Below are 18,497 nucleotides of genomic sequence, written 5' to 3'. Positions count from 1 at the left end.
CACCAGGCTGCTGCAATTATAAATCCAAAGCCCCGGTGTCACCGGGCACAGCGGCCCAGGCGACGACCAAAATAATGGCCGCGGCCTGAGGCCTCCGAACCCCTCCGAGCCTAGGACGCGCCAGCATCGGTCCCCCCAGTCCTGTATGTCGGCTGGGAGACCCCTGGCGAGCCGTCCGTGCGGCAGGTGTCCTTTTCGGAACACCTGGCCCCTAAGGGCCTCGGAGGCGGCCGGATTCGGACACTGGAGGCAGGAGAGGCACCTCCAGATGTCCGTTGCCGCCGGATACCGGAAGTCGTCTCCAAAATTTGAACAAAGAACTTCAATGCAAAACAAGCACTTCTTTAAAACATTTTAATATATCAGTGTATTTAAAAGCCAATGCCTTGTGCTTGATTCTTGGTCATTTGCTGTTTCACTCCAGTGCTAGCTTCATTTCAATAATCTAAGAGTCTCAGGTTAGATCTGAACACCAACCCTGCCCTCGAGTATGTCTCTCCTGGATGGATTTTTATGTGTTATGACACAGAAAAGAACCACGGGTTCTTTTTAATATGCTGAGCATCTGCTGTGTTTTTCTCTGGTATAAATCTGCTTGTGAGTCACCAAGTTAGATTCGGCATTCATATTGCTTCTCTTCTGTATGGTCTTCTTGTGTTTGATAAGGGCATCTCAGCCAATGCAGTATTTGGCAGCATTTATGTGGCTTTTCACCTGTCTGATATTTGACTAGAATCCCCACCTCCCCCCCCCAAAAAAGCTTTTCTATATTCAGTGCATTCCCATGGCTTTCCTCCTGTATGGGACTTCTTATATTTAATCAGAGTGGATTTTACATTGAAATATTTGCTGCAGTCTGAACATTTATATGGTTTCCTTGTTGTGTGGATCCTCTCGTTCTTTTTGATCCTCTCGATCCTTTTTGTGAGGTTTGTGTTCTAACCAAAACTTTCTATACTCTGAAGAAATATATATTTCTTTTGCTGAGCGAGTGTTCCTCTTTGAATAACAGGATGGGAGTTGGGGGGGGGTATCTGGAACACTGATGATTGCACACCATCTCAGGCTCCTCTTAATGCCGTCCTTTTTCCCAAATGTAGAATTAGTTCCATTTAAGTTTTGATCATCATCTTCAAGCAGAAAAGCCTCACTGGATTTCTTTCCTGAGTGCCTTTATGCGCCTGCTGGTTTAATCCCAGACCACAGAAAATGAGTCTTCTGACTCATTCCAAACTCTTGCAAATGTCTATTACTTCAGAGCTTCCATCCTGGAAGGTCTTCTCCTCACGTATTTGTCATATGTCATATTCTGAGAGAAACAGAAAAGCATTTATATCATTGCCAATAATAAATTCCATTTTAAACAACTTCTGCTATAAATTTTAGTGTTGGTGGGTCTTCTTGCATGTCTAGTCTTCCCTCTCCTGTTTGACCTCATTTGATGGCTTTCCAGCATTACCTATAGACATACTGTTTGGGAGAACATCTTCATCAAGAAAACTCTCTTCTAGCACCCCAGAAATGTTTGCAATCATTGACAGTCTGCAGCCTTACCTAGTGAGATGGCCTCCCGATCATTCTCTTGCTTTATCTCCAGGGAACGTCCCAGGCTTCTTTCTCTAATTTGGGAGATGTTAGCATCGTATCCTCCAGAATTTGGGATGCCTGAAGACAAAAAAAAAAAAAAAAAGTCAGTTCTCAAGTCTGGATACCCAAATCAAACAATATGCTAAGTCAAAGTTGGAGTAAGTGCAATTTGCATACCTCTAATAAATACTTTATTCCCTCCGCATCTAATATGTTGAAGTAATGGCAGGTCTATCCATATAGTTGACAGCTCCAGATACTTTAGGGCCACAATTCTATACTGAGATGCAGATGTACTGACACCGAAGTACAGAAAACTATTGCCTGCAGCTCTGAAGCAGAGTGGTCAAAAAACTCTTCACTACTTCACCAGAGATGCTAGGTTAGAAAAGTGGGCTTTGTGAGGCTCTAGCAAGAATAAAAATTACCACAGTTGAATGTCTCCTAGTTATACACAAGAAGCAAATCCTTTGCAACTTCCTCATTCCATTCCAGAGACCAGGTCCTTAAGCACAATGGTCTCTAAGTGAAAATCACAGTAGCCTACAGTAGGTCCGACTGTTAATGTGTTTGCGACTTTATTTCCATACTCAATTTCTGTCCTCCTTCGTGAAGCAGACATTTTAAACAACATTTTGCACATTTTCTTGCAAAGATGCCTTTAAATGTTAACATGTTTTTGTCATTAAACACACTGCAATAATTACTTTTTAAATATTTGCATATCATTCAGGTATTTTAAAACTCAGGAACTTTTTATTAAAGCTTTAGTTTAATAATGTGCAGGTAATCCTCAGTATATGAGCATAATAGAGCCTGCCCGTTATGGTTGCAGTCAGTAGTCCTGCCTACAAAATGGCGGCCACATTCAAGCCGGGCTCTGCGGCCCAGGTGCAAATGGCTTCATTTGGCTTTCATTTGGCAAATGGCTTTTGCTGCCTTAACAAGGCCTGCTCATTGCTGCAGAAAAATTCTGCAGCATTGAGAAGTTCCTGCAGCACTATGCCGATCTTTCGAAGACAACAAAATGAAGCAGTTTGTCTGGCGGCCGCCATTTTGTCCCCACCCAGAAAACAAGTGGGGATAAAATGGCAGCCGCATTCGGTCACCACCATGCGGCCCCGGGAACAAACAGCTTCCCTTTGCTGCCCTAACAAGAATTGCCCAGTGCTGCGAGTGCTTTCTGCAGCATTCAGAAGCTTCTTCAAGCCCGTGGAACAAAATGAAGCAGTTTGTCTGGCAGCCGCCATTTAATTCCCACCCAGACACAAGTGGGGACAAAATGGCAGCCCCATTCCAGTCCTCCCTCCTCTCCTCAGCCAGGCCTCTCCCGTCTCCAACTGGGTATTTTATCAGACTCCGAGTCTGATAATGAAGATGAACGGCCTGTCATGCCTCCAGCCCCTGGCCCTGGCCCCATGCCCGGAGAGGATGCCAGGAGTGAACGAACAAGCCCTATAAACCTCACTCATACGGCGTGTGTTCCTTTGGCTCAGCCGTCAGAGGAAGCCAGCCAGGTGCTGGAGTTACTGACAGCAGATCCAGCTGAAGACAATTCAGGGTGGGAAGACCCTCGCTTCCGGAGATCTGAGAGGCGATGCCAGCAGAAGGAGGGGTGGGGCAGGCCTGGATAAATGATGAGTCATGGAGCCACACCCCACAGCCTATATAAAGGACCTGCTTTTGGCATTCCAGTCAAGCAAAGTCTTAGCTAGTTTGCTGATATCGGACTCTATCGCTGAAGTCACAACTTGGACTCCTGCCTGCCCTGATAAACTTCGAAGGAAGTCTGTTACGGACTTCCTTGACTCATGCGTCGGAGTGGGAGTGGGACACTACACGCGGGGACAAACTGCTTCCCTTTGCTGCCTTAACAAGGTCTTTTTCTGCAGCATTCAGAAGCTTCTTCAAGCCCATGGAGCAAAATGCAGTCTTTTGTCTGGCAGCTGCCATTTTCTAAGTCTGATAACATTTTTTTAACTCTTGAGAAAATACCAGCCAATCTTTTCCCAGTGAATGTTTTCAATTCAGCTTCTACAACTTGTTCTTTTTCTCGTTCTCTTTCTGCTGCTTCTTCCCTAACCTTTTGTGCTTCCAGTTCTTTTTTCAGGTCAATTAAATCTTGGTTTGAAAGGTCTCCCTCAGTGTAAGCTATCAAAGTTTTCACCTCTTCGGCCTCCACCTCTAAATCAAGGGATTTTGTGAGTGTCAAAATTTTCTTATTTATTTCATCCAAATTTTGTTTATGGCTAAACTCTTCAAAATTATTTGCAAAAGCAGCATAACCTTTTAAGCACTTTTTCCAAAATTCTTGCGTGCTTTTCACACTAAAATTCTCCCATGCTACTGCAATGTTTTCGATACAATGCAGGATATTATAGCTTTTCCAAAACTTGTGCAATGTTATTTTGTCATCTTCCATTGCGGCTAAGGCTTTGGAAAACACTGCATGCAAATAGTATGCCCTGAATAGCAAGATAGTTCTCTGGCACATTGGCAGCAGGAGAGTGATGTTTTGGGGTAGATGAACTATTCTTACATCATATAAAACATTTGCTAGACCAATTCTAGAATACAGCTCACCTGTTTGGAACCCTCACATCTCTGACATCAATACAATTGAACGTGTCCAGAAATATTTTACAAGAAGAGTTCTCCATTCCTCTGAAAACAACAAAATACCTTATCCCACCAGACTTGAAATCCTAGGCTTAGAAAACTTGGAACTCCGTCGCCTTCGACAACACCTAAGTTTAACTCATAGAATCATTTATTGTAATGTCCTTCCTGTTAAAGACTACTTCAGCTTTAATTGCAATAATACAAGAGCAATCAATAGATTTAAACTTAATGTCAACCGCTTTAATCTAGATTGCAAAAAATATGACTTCTGTAACAGAATCATCAGTGCTTGGAATACTTTACCTGACTCTGTGGTCTCTTCCCATAATCCTAAAAGCTTTAACCAAAAACTTTCTACTATTGACCTCACCCCATTCCTAAGAGGACCATAAGGGGCGTGCATAAGCGCACAAACGTGCCTACCGTTCCTGTCCTATTGTTTTTTTTTCTTTTCTTCTTCATATATATATATATATATATGTGTGTGTGTGTGTGTGTTTTCTGAGGTTTTCACGGGTGTTTGTATGTAGGTCTTTGGTTGTTCGGGTTTTCTCCCGTGTAAAACCAAAGACCTATATATATATATATATATATATATATACCTCCTAATATTTACTCATATATATGTTTATATACTATATAATCTTTTTGTATGATGTTGTGACAAAATAAATAAATAAAAATAAATAAGGGTGGAGACTATTGAGATGCAGGGCATGTCCAGGTACTTTGTCCAGAAGCAGGAGAATTTTAAAAGGAATCCCCTTTTGCCTACAATATTCCTTTACCTGAGGTATGAAACAATTCGTAAACCAATCCTCAAAGAGGACGTGTGTTATCCAGGTCTCGCAATCAAATCGGTAATAAACAGGGAGTGTGTGCTTGTTTATTTTTTGAATCATACTGGCATGATCTGATTTGAGGATCACAAATGGCTTCAGCTTGAATCCGGCAACATTTCCCCACAAGGGCAAGGTTACTCTATCCTTAAATGCTTTACAACCAGGCATTGCTTGAGCCTCTTTGTGTATATATCTCTGCTCTAGCATTCTTTTCCAATATAACCCAGTTTCATCCACTCTGAATATCTGATCAGCAGAATAATTTCCTTCTGCTACAACATCATCAAGTTCATCCAGAAAATGTCTGGCTGTTCGTTTTTCAGCCCCTAAAGCTTCACGTGACGGTAATATCTGATAATGAAATCTTTGCTGAAATCGCACAAACCAGCTATGGCTAGCAATGAATGTTTCAGTGCATTCTTTCCTTGCTTGTTCCTTCAGCGTTGTGAAAATGCTGCGTGCCTTAGGCTGAATGAGGAGAAAGCTAAGCGGCAGCCTCTTTTGTACCCGATCTTTGATCCAAAGTATCAGGAGTGGGTTCCATTTTAGGGATTTGGCATTTCTGTATTATTGTTATATTTGTGTTCATTCCTATTGCTCCTTTCAATGCCTCTCTGATCCTTTCCTTGTCCTTCACAGTAGCGCAAATGGTGGAACAAGCCAGACCTTCTTCTTTCGCTATTCTATGCATCTTCTTCCCGGCTTCATATGCTTTGATGATCTTCATCTTCAAATTGAGATCAGTGGCTTTCCTATGCCTCTTTCTCCTTGTCTCAGTTGGACTGGGGTTCTTTCTCTTTGAAGACATCTTGATATGGGATATAAATACATGTAAACAAGTAAATAAGCAAGTGAAAATAAAAGCAGATGACATGCAATACTAACTATAGTACAAATGTGTTACTGAGAGAGAAATGTGCAAAAATTGAAAATGCACTCATTGGTTACATAATTAATTTTTTATTACTGTTGTATTTGCAAACCGTCATTAAACGAGGTAGTTACTGAATGAGGAATAGCTGCACCTCATTCTAGGCCAGTGGTTCTCAAACTTTATACTGCTGCGACCCCTTTAATACAATTCCCCACGATGTGGCAACCCCAACCATAAAACTATTTTTTTGAAGGCAGCGATCTCAGCGCGCCTCAGCAGCCGCAGAAGGGGGGAAAAAGCGGCAAACTGTTTTTTTGAATTTATCGCCCCTGAAGCCGTATTGGCTAGCGATCTGAACTGCTTGCGATTGCCTTGAGGACAGAGGCATTAAAGCGGAGACGCCTCCCCTGTTAAGTTTATCGCACCTGAAGCCAGATTAGGCTAGCGATTGGGAGTAATTGCAGCTGGCTTGAGAGGGAGACATCAGAGCAAAGATTTCTCTCTTTTTTAATTCATCGCGCCTGAAGCTGAATTCGGCTAGCGATTTGAAGAGCCTGCAGCTGGCTTGTGGAGTCAACCATCGGAGTGCGATTCTTCGACTTGCAAGTATACTTCCCATATTTGCGATGGTCTTAGGCAACCCCTGGCAAATCGTCATTCGACCCCCAACGGGGTCGCGACCCACAGGTTGAGAACTGCTGTTCTAGGCTCTTTACTGCAGCGGTAGCTTCCCTGCTTACAAAACTTTGACTGGATTCTCAGGACATCAGCCTAATCCTAGTTTCATGGGCCGCAACCCAGGAACTCCTTGGTGAGCTGTTACCTTGGTTAGCAACAATTTCCGAATACAACAGTAATGAAAACAAAAAATATTTTCCTGACAAATGCATGCACTTAACAACCAAATTTATCTGGCTGAAAATAACACACATTAGTATAACACTGGCATTGCTGCAAGAAGTAACTTTTATCTGAATGGAATGGCAGCTACCAGAGGTCTTTGCAGCCTCCATATTGCTCTTTCTCTCCCCCCACCCATTTTGCTTCCAATTTAAAGAATAGATTGTGGACATTAAGCAAGGAAACAGTGTACTGTACTGGTGTTTGTATAATTTACTAAGACCAGACATTTCTACCATATTATGGACGAATGTGACCATTTTCTCCATGCGAGTTGCAAGATAAAAGATGAAGGTCCTGCAACATGTTTACTCACAAAGTATCCAATCGCTACATATCAATAATACAGGTAGTCCACGACTTAACAACGGTTCACTTAGTGACCGTTCAAACTTACAACGGCACTGAAAAGTGACTCGTGACCGTTTTTCACACTTAGGACCACCGCAACATCCCCGTGATCACGTGATTTACATTTGGATGCTTGACAACGTGACTCATATTTATGACCGTGAGCAAGTCGGCGGCAATATAAATTTCCCAAATAAATAAATAAATAATGCTGACTGAAATATTTTTCACTGGGACCAAAACTGAAACAATCTATGGCACCTGTGTAGCTGGCTAGTAACATGTTGATAGCTGTTTGCAACCCTTCCCTCATTCTGCCTCCCGTCCCACTTTCCATCCCCACTTTTCAGTTTTGGGAGGGGGGGCTGGATTTACCTCCTGTTGTGCCTTGTCCTCCCTCCTCTCCTCAGCCGGACCCCTCCCGTCTCCTCCCGGGCCTGCTATCAGACTCGGAGTCTGATAATGAAGATGAACGGCCTGTCATGCCTCCACCCCCCAGCCCTGGCCCCATGCCCGGACAGGATGTCAGGAATGAACAAACAAACCTCACTCCTACAGCGTGTGAGCAGGGAGCCAGCCACGTGCTGGAATTACCGACAGCAGATCCAGCTGAAGAGAATTCACAGTGGGAGGATTCTCGCTTCTGGAGATCTGAGAGGCGACGCCAGCAGAAGGAAGGGAGGGGCAGGCCTGGATAAATGCTGAGTCATGGAGCCACACCCCACAGCCTAAAGGACCTGCTTTTGGCATTCCAACTTTGAGTCAAGCAAGTCTCCTCTAGTTTGCTGAAGTCACAGCTTGGACTCCTGCCTGCCCTGAGAAACCTGGAAGGAATTTGGCAAAGCTGCAGAGGCTTCATTGCCACGCTAGATATGGACTTCCTAGACCCAGTCGTCGGAGGTGGGAGGTGGGACACGACACCTCCTGGGGCTCCTCAGCATCCTGGGAGCTGAGGGGCAGGGATGCCTGTCTCTCCAGACTGGCTTCTTCCCAAGTCTCTTCCACCTTCACCTTTCCCTGCTTTTCCCTGCCTATCCAGGGTTTCCCACTGACATTTGGATCCCCCGGAGTACAGATTCTATGGCTTCCCCAGAACTCTCCTGCTCTTTGTCTTTTCTCAAGGAGGCCTGGCAGTCTGTGCCATTTTCTTCCAAGGGAGGTGGCGGCATGGGAAGCCCTGCCACATTTTTCAAGAATTCCTGCCATTGGGAGTTCCAGCATTGGTGCATTTTCACCTTTGAGTCAGAATTAGGCTGGGATGTTCTGTCCTGGGTCAAAACGTCCCCAAGGGTCCTCACTTGGACAATGAGAGGGTCTCTTCTCCCACTCTCAGTGCCCTCTTCTTTCTTGGGTACCACAAGCCGCTGCTCCTCCATAGCTGTTGCTCTCTGCAGTTCCAGGAGGGAAGAGGAAAGGAGGAAAGTATTAATTAGGGCTACGTGACGTGATATTCTCTGCTCTCTGATATTCATCATTTCTCCAAGGTTTGTAAAATATTCTCACCGGAATAAAGGCAATTCTCAGCTGTGGGATTTTTAGTAGTAGCTCTGTTATACAAGTTGAATAAATAAAGACGTAAGTAAAGGAACTGGAGCCCGATCTCCGTCAAAGCTATGTGAGCTGCTGCTCCAAGCCTCCCAATTAGTGTCTCTTGGCTTTTCTCTTTCCCCACAATTCTCGGGACCTCCTAGGGTTGGGGCCTGTAACTCCGGGGCCTTTACACACAGATACTACTTGAGATACAACCATAAGGGAGCCTTGCCCATTGTGGTTGCATGTCATGATTATCGCCAGGTGAAGTGCCTCCCCCATTTACAACACCACCACCCCATTCCTGCTCTCCCCGATGAATCCTTAAATGAAAGAGTGCCTTGGGGTGGGGGAGACCTTGGGAGACCTGCCATGGCCCTCCCAAGGTCTTTCCAACCCCTCCACCCCCCGAGATTCCCTGTGCTCTGCTTCCCATCCATGGTCTCCCCACAGGCCCTTTCCCACTTCCACCAGGTCCCTCCGGGCCTTAAGCCTGATTCCCACCCCACCTGGCCAGGCACCCACCTCCTCACTACCTTTTGAAGAGCTCTGGGGCACCCACAATGACTTCCTTCTTTTCGTGGCCACGTGGTGAGATTCCAGAAACAGCCACCATTTTATCCCGACCACAAAACGGTGGATTTCTTTGGCTGCCTTATGATGGTCTGCACAGTGCTGCGGGAACCGCAGAAGCTTTCTGCAACATTCAGAAACGGTTGCCGCTGCACAGCCCAGGTACATGTGGCCTGCCCTCCCTTCTCCAACATGCGTTCTTTTGAGCTTCAAAAGATAAGAGCAATGGGTGATTGACATGTCGGGAATAAGCCAAAGCTCTGTGGATAGTATGGAGGGGGAAGAGTGGCGGGGGGCACGGCAATGTCCCTGTGGACATAGTATGGGTGAATGACTGCAGGAGTGCTGCAGCTGTCATAACCTTAAAACAGGGTTGTATATAATCTGTTACATATCTGTCATAACTTTTGACTATTCATTAAGTGACCCGTCATATCTCAAGGAGTATTTGTACAAGGTCCTGTGAACCTGGAATGAGCTTCCTTGGTCTCCGGGGAAAACTGGCTTCTCATAGAGGCATAAAACTCTTTTTTCTTTGCTCAATAATTTAATTTGGGGTCTGGTGTTTCCACCCGCTTCTTGTTTAGATAACAGCTGCAAGTGGACAGCTTTGATAATTTTATACTGAGAACTATATAGAAATGCAGGTAGCCCTCGCTTAGCAACCAGCATTTGGACTGGGAACTCAGTTGTTAAATATCACAGTCACTAAGCAGCAATTTACAACCGGGAGAGTTATGAAATTACTTCCCCTTCAATTAAGCGAAGACGCATGGTTGCTAAGCAGAAAGTCGCATGACTGCAACGTATGATTTTACTGCCAGCTGAGCTGCTCCATTAACTCTGCTTGCCACAGCTTTAAAGAGGACAAGTCATGATCATATGACTGTGGCTGTAAATTTGAGAACTGGTTAGGAAAGTCTTTCTCCCCCACCCCACGGTCCTAACTTGCAGTGGTCACTGCACAAGGCATTAATGGCCAGACCTCATTTTTGGACTTTAGGTAGGCCCTGTAGAACTGGCTCTGCCGCCCTGCCTGGGAGTTTGGCATTGGTGGGAAGGTCTTACAGGGGCTCTATTCAGGGGTGGGTTCTATTTACCTTTACTACCGGTTCACATTGTGCCTGTGCGCATGTGCTCTGCACACACACGCTTTTGTACACATGTGCAGAAGCTTTTGATAACTTGAATCACTTTTGATAACATTTGGGTCAGTGGGCGGAGCTTCCCGCCAGTTTTACTACCGGTTCTATAGATGGCTCTATTGAGAATTCAACTTCTGATTCCAATTTTATTTAATTAATTTTTAAGCAACTATTTTTATTTGTTGAGAGCTGCCCGGAGTTGTTTAGATGAGATTGAGGGGGCAGGGGGCACTAACAAACCACATACGGTATATAATAAGAGCAACAAACTGTAATAATGATACTAACGGAGATCACGTGACTGAGGGTTGGGACATATAAATAGTAATTTATAAATTATAAATACAAATTATAAATAATTTAAAAACTTATTCTTTCAGAATGATCGCGAGGCAGTTGGTAAGGGAGGTCTACCGGTAGAGTAGAGAAAACAAGAGTTGTAAGCAGGGGTGAAATGCTCCTGGTTCAGACCGAATCGCTCGATTTGGTAGCGATGGTGGCGGGTGGTTCGGAGAACCAGTAGCAAAAATCCCTGCCCCCCCCCCCAATGCCCAGCTGAGTCGCGCGATCATCAGATTTTTTTTCTTTTACTTTTAAAAGCATTTTTTCTCAACCTCTTCGGCCAAAGAAGTTGTAGAAAAAAATGCTTTTAAAGGGTTCTGGCGATCAGGCAACTCAGCTGGGACCCTTTAAAAGCATTTTTTCTACAACCTCTTCAGCCGAAGAGGCTGTAAAAAAAAATATTGGTTGTTGTAAGGGACCTTGTAGGTCATCTAGTCCAACCCCCCTGCACAAGCATCCTCTGCTGGAAAACACTACCCAACACTCCCACCCTCCAAAATCAACTACGTCCAACAGATCTATTAAATAAAACTCTAATAAAGCGTTATCGTTGATAGCGATAGAATAATCCACGGAATTAATTCGGAAGGGTGCCGGGGTGGATGCGGGGAAGGCTCTGCAACGCTACGAAGCTCCGCCATCGCTTCTCTCTGCCACCAAACCAACCGGGCCTTGCCATCACACTCCGGGCATCTTCTCACCACGTTGCCGGCAAAGCTACTGCCAAAACTAGGCGGGTGAAAACGGGCAAGCGGCAAAGGCAAGCCGCCGAGCAGCTTTCTTTTTTATTTTTTTATTTTGTCATAACATTATATACAGGAACATATATTGAAAGGAAACAATAGGACAGGAACGGTAGGCACTTTTGTGCACTTATGCACGCCCCTTCTTTATTACGCCGCCCGATTCAAAAGCCTCAACCGGATTCCCAGTAATCCGGGATAAAAATTCGAGATCCCAGATCCGGGTCCCAAACAAAAAAGAAAACAAGTGCAAAAGTATTTCTTGACCTGCCCCTGCGGAGCAAAAGGCTCAGCTTTTCGGCCGCCCTGCGCGAGTGGGAGGCGGCCGGCTATAGGGAAGAGGGGATCCCCCGCGGCTGATCCAGCGGCTCCCCGACCCGAAGGAGAACCGACTTTCTTTCCGCTGGGAAAGTCCCGCGTTTTCTTACCACGCCATCCTCTGCAAGGAAGAGGCGCCGCCGCCGCCTCTCGCACCCGGCTCTGTTCCTCGCTTCGACCCGCCTCTGTTTCAGGTGGGACTGCAGCCTGGAGGCCCCGAACACCCTGAACCCCACCCCCGGTCCGGACTGGAAGAGGGGAAGAGGCAAAGACGCCCCTTGGGAGGCGGAGGCGGAGGCTCAGCCTGCTTTTGCACAGGCTAAGCTTTTGTTGGGGGCTTTTGTTTCTGGAGGGGCGCCGAGACCGTGTTTGGGAGAAAGCCGTGGCTTTTGCTATTTTGCTGGCCGATATTCAAGAGAGGCCTGACTTTTCCAAAAAAAAAAACCCTGTCAAATGCGCTTTTGCTGGCTTATAAAATGCGTGTAACCGCTTTGATTCAGAGTAGGTCTTTGGCAACTTTACGACTTAGGATTAACTCAGACCTCAGCCAGGTACTCTTCAAACTGGGCTGCCGTGAATTGGGGCCCATTGTCGGACACCAGAGTGTCCGGCAACCCGTGAGTTGCGAATAGGTGGCGCAGGGTTGCGATTACTGTTTCGGCTGTGGTGGACTTCATAAGTATGATCTCTAACCATTTGGAAAATGCGTCCACCACCACTAGGAATGTTTGGCCGTGAAAGGGGCCAGCAAAGTCAATGTGGATTCTTGACCAAGGCCCTTGGGGCTTTTCCCATTCTCTGACTGGGGCTGTTGGGGGTAGTGGTCTGGACTCTTGGCAAGCTTGGCATTTCCCTACCCTCTCAGCAATCTCTGCGTCCATGAGTGGCCACCATACATAGCTCCTAGCTAACCCCTTCATCCTCACGATGCCTGGGTGACCCTCGTGGAGGAGGTCCAATACCTTGCCCCTTAACTTAACAGGAATTATTACACGATCACCCCATAACAGGCACCCCCCTTGAGCCGAGAGCTCATCACGTTTCTTAACAAATTCTTTGAACCGTCGCCGCGCAGCGGCCACCCTCTGTACCCAACCGAGTACAGTCCTTAACACAATGTCCCGGTATGATGCCCGAGCCACTTCCTTTGATGTGACTGGGCCAGAGTCCAACGAGTCAATAAGGAGGATGGGTGTCCCGAGTGGGGTCTTCGGTCGCCCGGCAGTGGGCATCGGCTCAACGCGCCTGCATGCCCCACTTCTTTCCTGGTCGATGCTGCAGCTTGTATGAGTAAGCGGCTAAAATATAGTCCATCGAGTCAAGCGTGGCGACAGTGCCACAGGTGTTGGCGGTCGCCAGCCAGTATCCCAATAACGGTCTGTGGTCAGTCACGATTTCAAAATTCCGCCCAAAGACATACTCATGGAATTTTTGACCCCTGATACAATGGCTAATGCTTCTTTGTCTAATTGGCTGTAGTTCCTCTCTGGGGAGGACATCGCTCTAGAGTAGAACGCTATAGGGGCTTCTGTGCCGTTTGAAGTCTATGGCTGAGTACAGCCCCACCCCATAAGGGAGGCATCGCAAACCAGCACTAGGGGTAATGAGTCGTGATATTGGATGAGCAGGCTATCACTTGAGAGCAGGTTCTTTACTGCTTCAAAAGCCCTATTTTCTGACTTTCCCAAGACCAAACAGTATTTTTCCTAAGAGCCTATGCAGCGGTTCCATAGCAGTTGCTTTGTTCTTTAAAAAGACCGCGTAAAATTAACCAATCCAGGAATGCCTGCAGCTCTGCTTTGTTTTTGGGCGCTGGAGCCTTCCTAATTGCCTTAACCTTGCTCTCAGTAGCGTGAATTCCTTTCTTGTCTATCCGGTAGCCCAAGAAATCGACCGATTCGACCCCTATCTGACATTTATTTGTCTTGACTTTTAATCCGGCTGTCCGGAAAATGCTCAAGACCTTTCTTAACCGCTCCCCCAATTCCTCCATGTTTTCCCCTGAAATTAGGACATCATCAGTAGGAACTACCCTGGGAGCCCTTGCAGTAGTCGTTCCATCAGGTTTTGGAACAGCCCTGGTGCCACACTAACCCCAAATTGCAATCGGTGCACTTGAATGCCCCCTGTGCGTCACAATCGTTTGGGCTTGGCTGTGCGGGCGTCTACTGGCAGTTGTTGGTAGGCTTGGGCCAAGTCTAACTTTGCAAAGACTTGCCCTTGCCCCAAGGAGTGCAATAATGTTGCACCACGGAACCGGGTAAGCGCTTTTCTGTAAGGCTTTGTTAAGCGTCGCCTTGTAGTCAGCGCAAATTCTAATTGACCCGTCCGATTTGATGGGTGACGATTGGCGTCTCCACTTTGCGTGATCGACTGGCACCAAAACCCCTGATTTATGAGCTTGTCCAGCTCCTTATCAATTTTGGTTTTAGGGCAAAAGGACTCTCCTCGCCTTAAGCCTAATGGGGCTACCTGGGGTCTAAGTTGAAGGAAATAGGGGTCCCCTTGTACTTGCCCAGGCAGTCCTTGAAGACATCTTGAACTCGTTAAAGAGAATGTCTTTCAAATTGCAGTCACTTCTGTAGATGCCAGTCACTCCCATGCCCAGGGCACGAAACCAGTCTAGTCCCAACAGACTGGGCAGAGTTCCTTCGACGATCGTGATGGGCAGGGTCTTTTGTGAGGGCCGTACTGACTCGGACGGAGGTGGTCCTCGAACAGGGATGCGATTCCCTGGTAGTCGTGGCACTCGTAGCCGCTGTGCTTGCAGATGGCGCTTGACGGACGGCAGTGACTTCGCCAGGGTGTCCCAGGACATGATGGTGATCGCTGATCCCGTGTCTACTTCAAGCCTGCACCGTACTCCCTCGATCTTGGGCTTTGTAAAATCTTCTTTCCACTTTGGTTGAGGCGCCTATAATGACAGTCGTTTGGTTAGACTTCGCCTTTCTTGTTTGAACCAATCGCGGGCCGCCTTTCCGGTTCCGCTTTGATTGGCCGATTTGAATTTTCGGCGGAAGGTTGGGCGCTCTGCAAACCTGAGCTAAGTGTCCTTTCTTCCCACACCGCCGCATGTTGCGTCTTTAAACCTGCAGCGTTGGCGCTGATGCTGCCCTCCGCAGCTTCCGCACTCGCCACGGTCCTCAGTGTCGCGTTTCTCGGTCCGGCAGACCCTTCCTCATCCTCGCCTCACCTTCGGATTCGACTGAATCTCCTCCTGGTGTACTGGCGTTGGCTTTGCGCTCGCCTTGGATTGAAGAGGCTTTTGCAGGGTCTCTGCTGCTTTAGTAGACATTTCGTGTGCTCTGGCCTCGTCCAGAGCGGTGGCTAGTGTCAGGTTGCTCCTGGCTAGCAGTCGTCGCCGTAGGCGGATGTCCTTGACCCCTCGGATGAGTTGCTCGAGTAGCACTTCGTCTAAGTCTCGGTATCCGCAGTCCTTGGACGCTCTTCTTAAAGCGGCCATGTAGTCACCGATGGACTCGCCTCCATCTGTCTACGTTCTCCAATTCAAACCGCTGCACGTATTTGGACGGCGTCGGTGCGAAATGGTTCTTCAGCAAAGTCTGCAGAGTCGGCCACGATACCGATTGTATCGGCGTTGGCTCTGCCAGGGGTTCCGCAATCTCGATTACCTCGGGCCCCGAATGGCTTAGGAAGTAAGCCCTTTGCGGTTATCTGGATCCTGTAGTTCGTTGGCTTCTAGAAAGCTTTCGAAACGGGTCATATATGTTCCCCATTTCTCCTTGCCCGGGTTGTACGGTGCGGGTGGCGTGTTTGCCATTTCCGCGTTTCTGCCTGAGTTTGCTGGGTTCGGAACTAGCGTGCTTCAGCTCGGTTCTGGTTCTCCTTAGCCTCGAGATCCCATCCTCGTCGCCAATGTTAAGTTCGGGAAGTAACGAGGCTGGAGACCAGGGTAGTGACAACAGCTCTTTAATATATGGTGAACCCAGCAACAGGCTGGGGGAAAAACCTCTCCTTTTATACAGTTCTGCTGGAGGCTTCGTCCAATCAGCAACGTGCTGATTTCCCGCTCAAATATTTAAAGGCACAACTGTTAATACATAACAGGTAGAGTAAACAGAGTTGTAAGCAGGGGTGAAATGCTCCTGGTTCGGACTGGATCGCTCGATCCGGTAGCGATGGTGGCGGGTGGTTCGGAGAACCAGTAGCAAAAATCCCTGCCCCCCCAATGCCCAGCTGAGCTGCGCGATCATCAGATTTTTTTTCTTTTACTTTTAAAAGCATTTTTTCTCAACCTCTTCGCCCAAAGAGGTTGTAGAAAAAATGCGTTTAAAGGGTTCTGGAGATCAGGCAACACAGCTGGGACCCTTTAAAAGCATTTTTTCTACAACCTCTTCAGCCGAAGAGGCTGTAAAAAAAAATATTGGTTGTTGTAAGGGTCCTTGTAGGTCATCTAGTCCAACCCCCCTGCACAAGCATCCTCTGCTGGAAAACACTACCCAACACTCCCACCCTCCAAAATCAACTACGTCCAACAGATCTATTAAATAAAACTCTAATAAAGCGTTATCGTTGATAGCGATAGAATAATCCACGGAATTAATTCGGAACGGTGCCGGGGTGGATGCGGGGAAGGCTCTGCAACGCTACGAAGCTCCGCCATCGCTTCTCTCTGCCACCAAACCAACCGGGCCTTGCCATCACACTCCGGGCATCTTCTCACCACGTTGCCGGCAAAGCTACTGCCAAAACTAGGCGGGTGAAAACGGGCAAGCGGCAAAGGCAAGCCGCCGAGCAGCTTTCTTTTTTATTTTTTTATTTTGTCATAACATTATATACAGGAACATATATTGAAAGGAAACAATAGGACAGGAACGGTAGGCACTTTTGTGCACTTATGCACGCCCCTTATTTATTACGCCGCCCGATTCAAAAGCCTCAACCGGATTCCCAGTAATCCGGGATAAAAATCCGAGATCCCAGATCCGGGCTCCATACAAAAAAGAAAACAAGTGCAAAAGTATTTCTTGACCTGCCCCTGCGGAGCAAAAGGCTCAGCTTTTCGGCCGCCCTGCGCGAGTGGGAGGCGGCCGGCTATAGGGAAGAGGGGATCCCCCGCGGCTGATCCAGCGGCTCCCCGACCCGAAGGAGAACCGACTTTCTTTCCGCTGGGAAAGTCCCGCGTTTTCTTACCACGCCACCCTCTGCAAGGAAGAGGCGCCGCCGCCGCCTCTCGCACCCGGCTCTGTTCCTCGCTTCGACCCGCCTCTGTTTCAGGTGGGACTGCAGCCTGGAGGCCCCGAACACCCTGAACCCCACCCCCGGTCCGGACTGGAAGAGGGGAAGAGGCAAAGACGCCCCTTGGGAGGCGGAGGCTCAGCCTGCTTTTGCACAGGCTAAGCTTTTGTTGGGGGCTTTTGTTTCTGGAGGGGCGCCGAGACAGTGTTTGGGAGAAAGCCGTGGCTTTTGCTATTTTGCTGGCCGATATTCAAGAGAGGCCTGACTTTTCCAAAAAAAAAAAAAAAACCCTGTCAAATGCGCTTTTGGCTTTGCTTGCTGGCTTATAAAATGCGTGTAACCGCTTTGATCCAGAGTAGGTCTCAATGATTAGGATTAACTCCCAGAATTCCTCAGCCAGCTCAAGCTGGCTGAGGAATTCTGGGAGTTGAAGTCCACAAGTCGTAAAGTTGCCAAGGTTGGAGACCCCTGATCCAGAGAGTATCACCACCTCGCAAAATTATCCAAACGTGTGGGGGGAGGGAAACAAAACAAAACAAAAAAACAGCAGGTAAAGCCATCACACAAGCTAACCCACAGCGCCCAAACTGATGGCAGTTGTACTTCTGTTGTGAATTTCTGCAAGGCGGTTTGTGTGGATTTCCCAAGAGTAGATATGCCCGGGGCCCTGAGAAGAAAAATTAAAGGGGGGGGGAAACAAAAATAGAAGCTAAGAAATGTGTTCAACCTGCAGGAGCCCGCACTATGGGAAGTTGAGAAGTGATTTTATTCTTTGGCAACTCCAGTGACCTTTTGATTAAAATTTGAATGACTGAAAGCCATGCGTATATTTCTTCCCCCAATCTCACCCTGCTATGATTATTCCTTTTATTTAAAAGGGTATGTCATCCATGCGTTCCTTTTCTTTTTCTTTCTTTCTTTTTCTCCCTTGCTTTTCTAGTCAACTGCCCTTCTCAAAATACATGAGTTTTAAGAATGAATAAAAACAAGGCAAAAACAGCACAGTGAAATAATAAACATGGTCCAAGCCAAGATAAAAATCCAGCCAGCAGTATTAATGTAACCACAATTTGGGCTAAGCCACACAATCAGGGCTCCAGGCTCAATAACAAAAGGACTCCAAGGCTTTATGGAGAACCAGCAGGGTTGAAGCCAGTCTAATCCCTGGAGGGATGCTGTCCCAGAAGGTGGGCATTAGGAGAGAAACAGCGCTTTTCCTGAGTCCTGCCAGAAGAATCTCCGCTAATAAATGCAACCTGGAGCAACTTCTGCCAGATGTAAAAAAAATGTTTCTGCATGAAACTTGGCCTCAAGCCATCTGAGGTGGCTCGCAGGCCTCCCAAGTCTTGTTATTAACCTGCTTGATGTTGGTCAAAACATTAAAAGGTGTCTCCACCCAAGGATTTCTAAAAAACTGGAAGCAGAGAAAGTCAGTGTTGCAAATTAATTTATGAACTTCTGCTTAAAGGCA

The 18,497-nt window shown here is 47.0% G+C and overlaps 1 protein-coding gene across 3 annotated transcripts; it reads right to left on the bottom strand.

Moving 5' to 3' along the window:
- Positions 1-17,064, bottom strand: LOC131193511 (uncharacterized). 3 transcript variants are annotated; one of them, XR_009153928.1, is made up of 5 exons: positions 16,982-17,064; positions 8,412-8,564; positions 4,998-5,859; positions 1,555-1,665; positions 1-1,309 (listed from the first exon to the last, which is right to left on the bottom strand). XR_009153928.1 is itself a non-coding variant. In XM_058173766.1 (3 exons), the coding sequence occupies exons 1-3, from the start codon at positions 9,517-9,519 to the stop codon at positions 5,536-5,538; spliced, it is 765 nt and encodes a 254-aa protein (XP_058029749.1). In that variant the 5' UTR covers positions 9,520-10,170; the 3' UTR covers positions 4,691-5,535. The 3 variants fall into 3 exon arrangements, 1 of the variants encoding a protein (XP_058029749.1); XR_009153929.1 differs by lacking the exon at positions 16,982-17,064 and adding an exon at positions 11,938-12,062; XM_058173766.1 differs by lacking the exons at positions 1-1,309; positions 1,555-1,665; positions 16,982-17,064 and adding an exon at positions 9,232-10,170 and having other exon boundaries at positions 4,691-5,859.
- Between the last annotated feature and the right edge of the window lie 1,433 nt (positions 17,065-18,497).

This window comes from Ahaetulla prasina, chromosome 2 (genome assembly GCF_028640845.1).
Source record: "Ahaetulla prasina isolate Xishuangbanna chromosome 2, ASM2864084v1, whole genome shotgun sequence".
Taxonomy (NCBI): domain Eukaryota; kingdom Metazoa; phylum Chordata; class Lepidosauria; order Squamata; family Colubridae; genus Ahaetulla; species Ahaetulla prasina.
Note: the sequence above shows the minus strand (reverse complement) of the source record. Positions and strands in the feature narration are given on the sequence as shown.

Coding starts and splice junctions, on each gene's coding strand:
- LOC131193511 (XM_058173766.1), bottom strand. CDS start 9,519: ATGTCAATCACCCATTGCTCTTATCTTTTGAAGCTCAAAAGAACGCAT. Junction 8,565..9,231: donor CTTCAAAAGGTAGTGAGGAG/GTGGGTGCCTGG, acceptor CTGGAACTGCAG/AGAGCAACAGCTATGGAGGA. Junction 5,860..8,411: donor AGCCTAATTCTGACTCAAAG/GTGAAAATGCAC, acceptor TCCCATATCAAG/ATGTCTTCAAAGAGAAAGAA.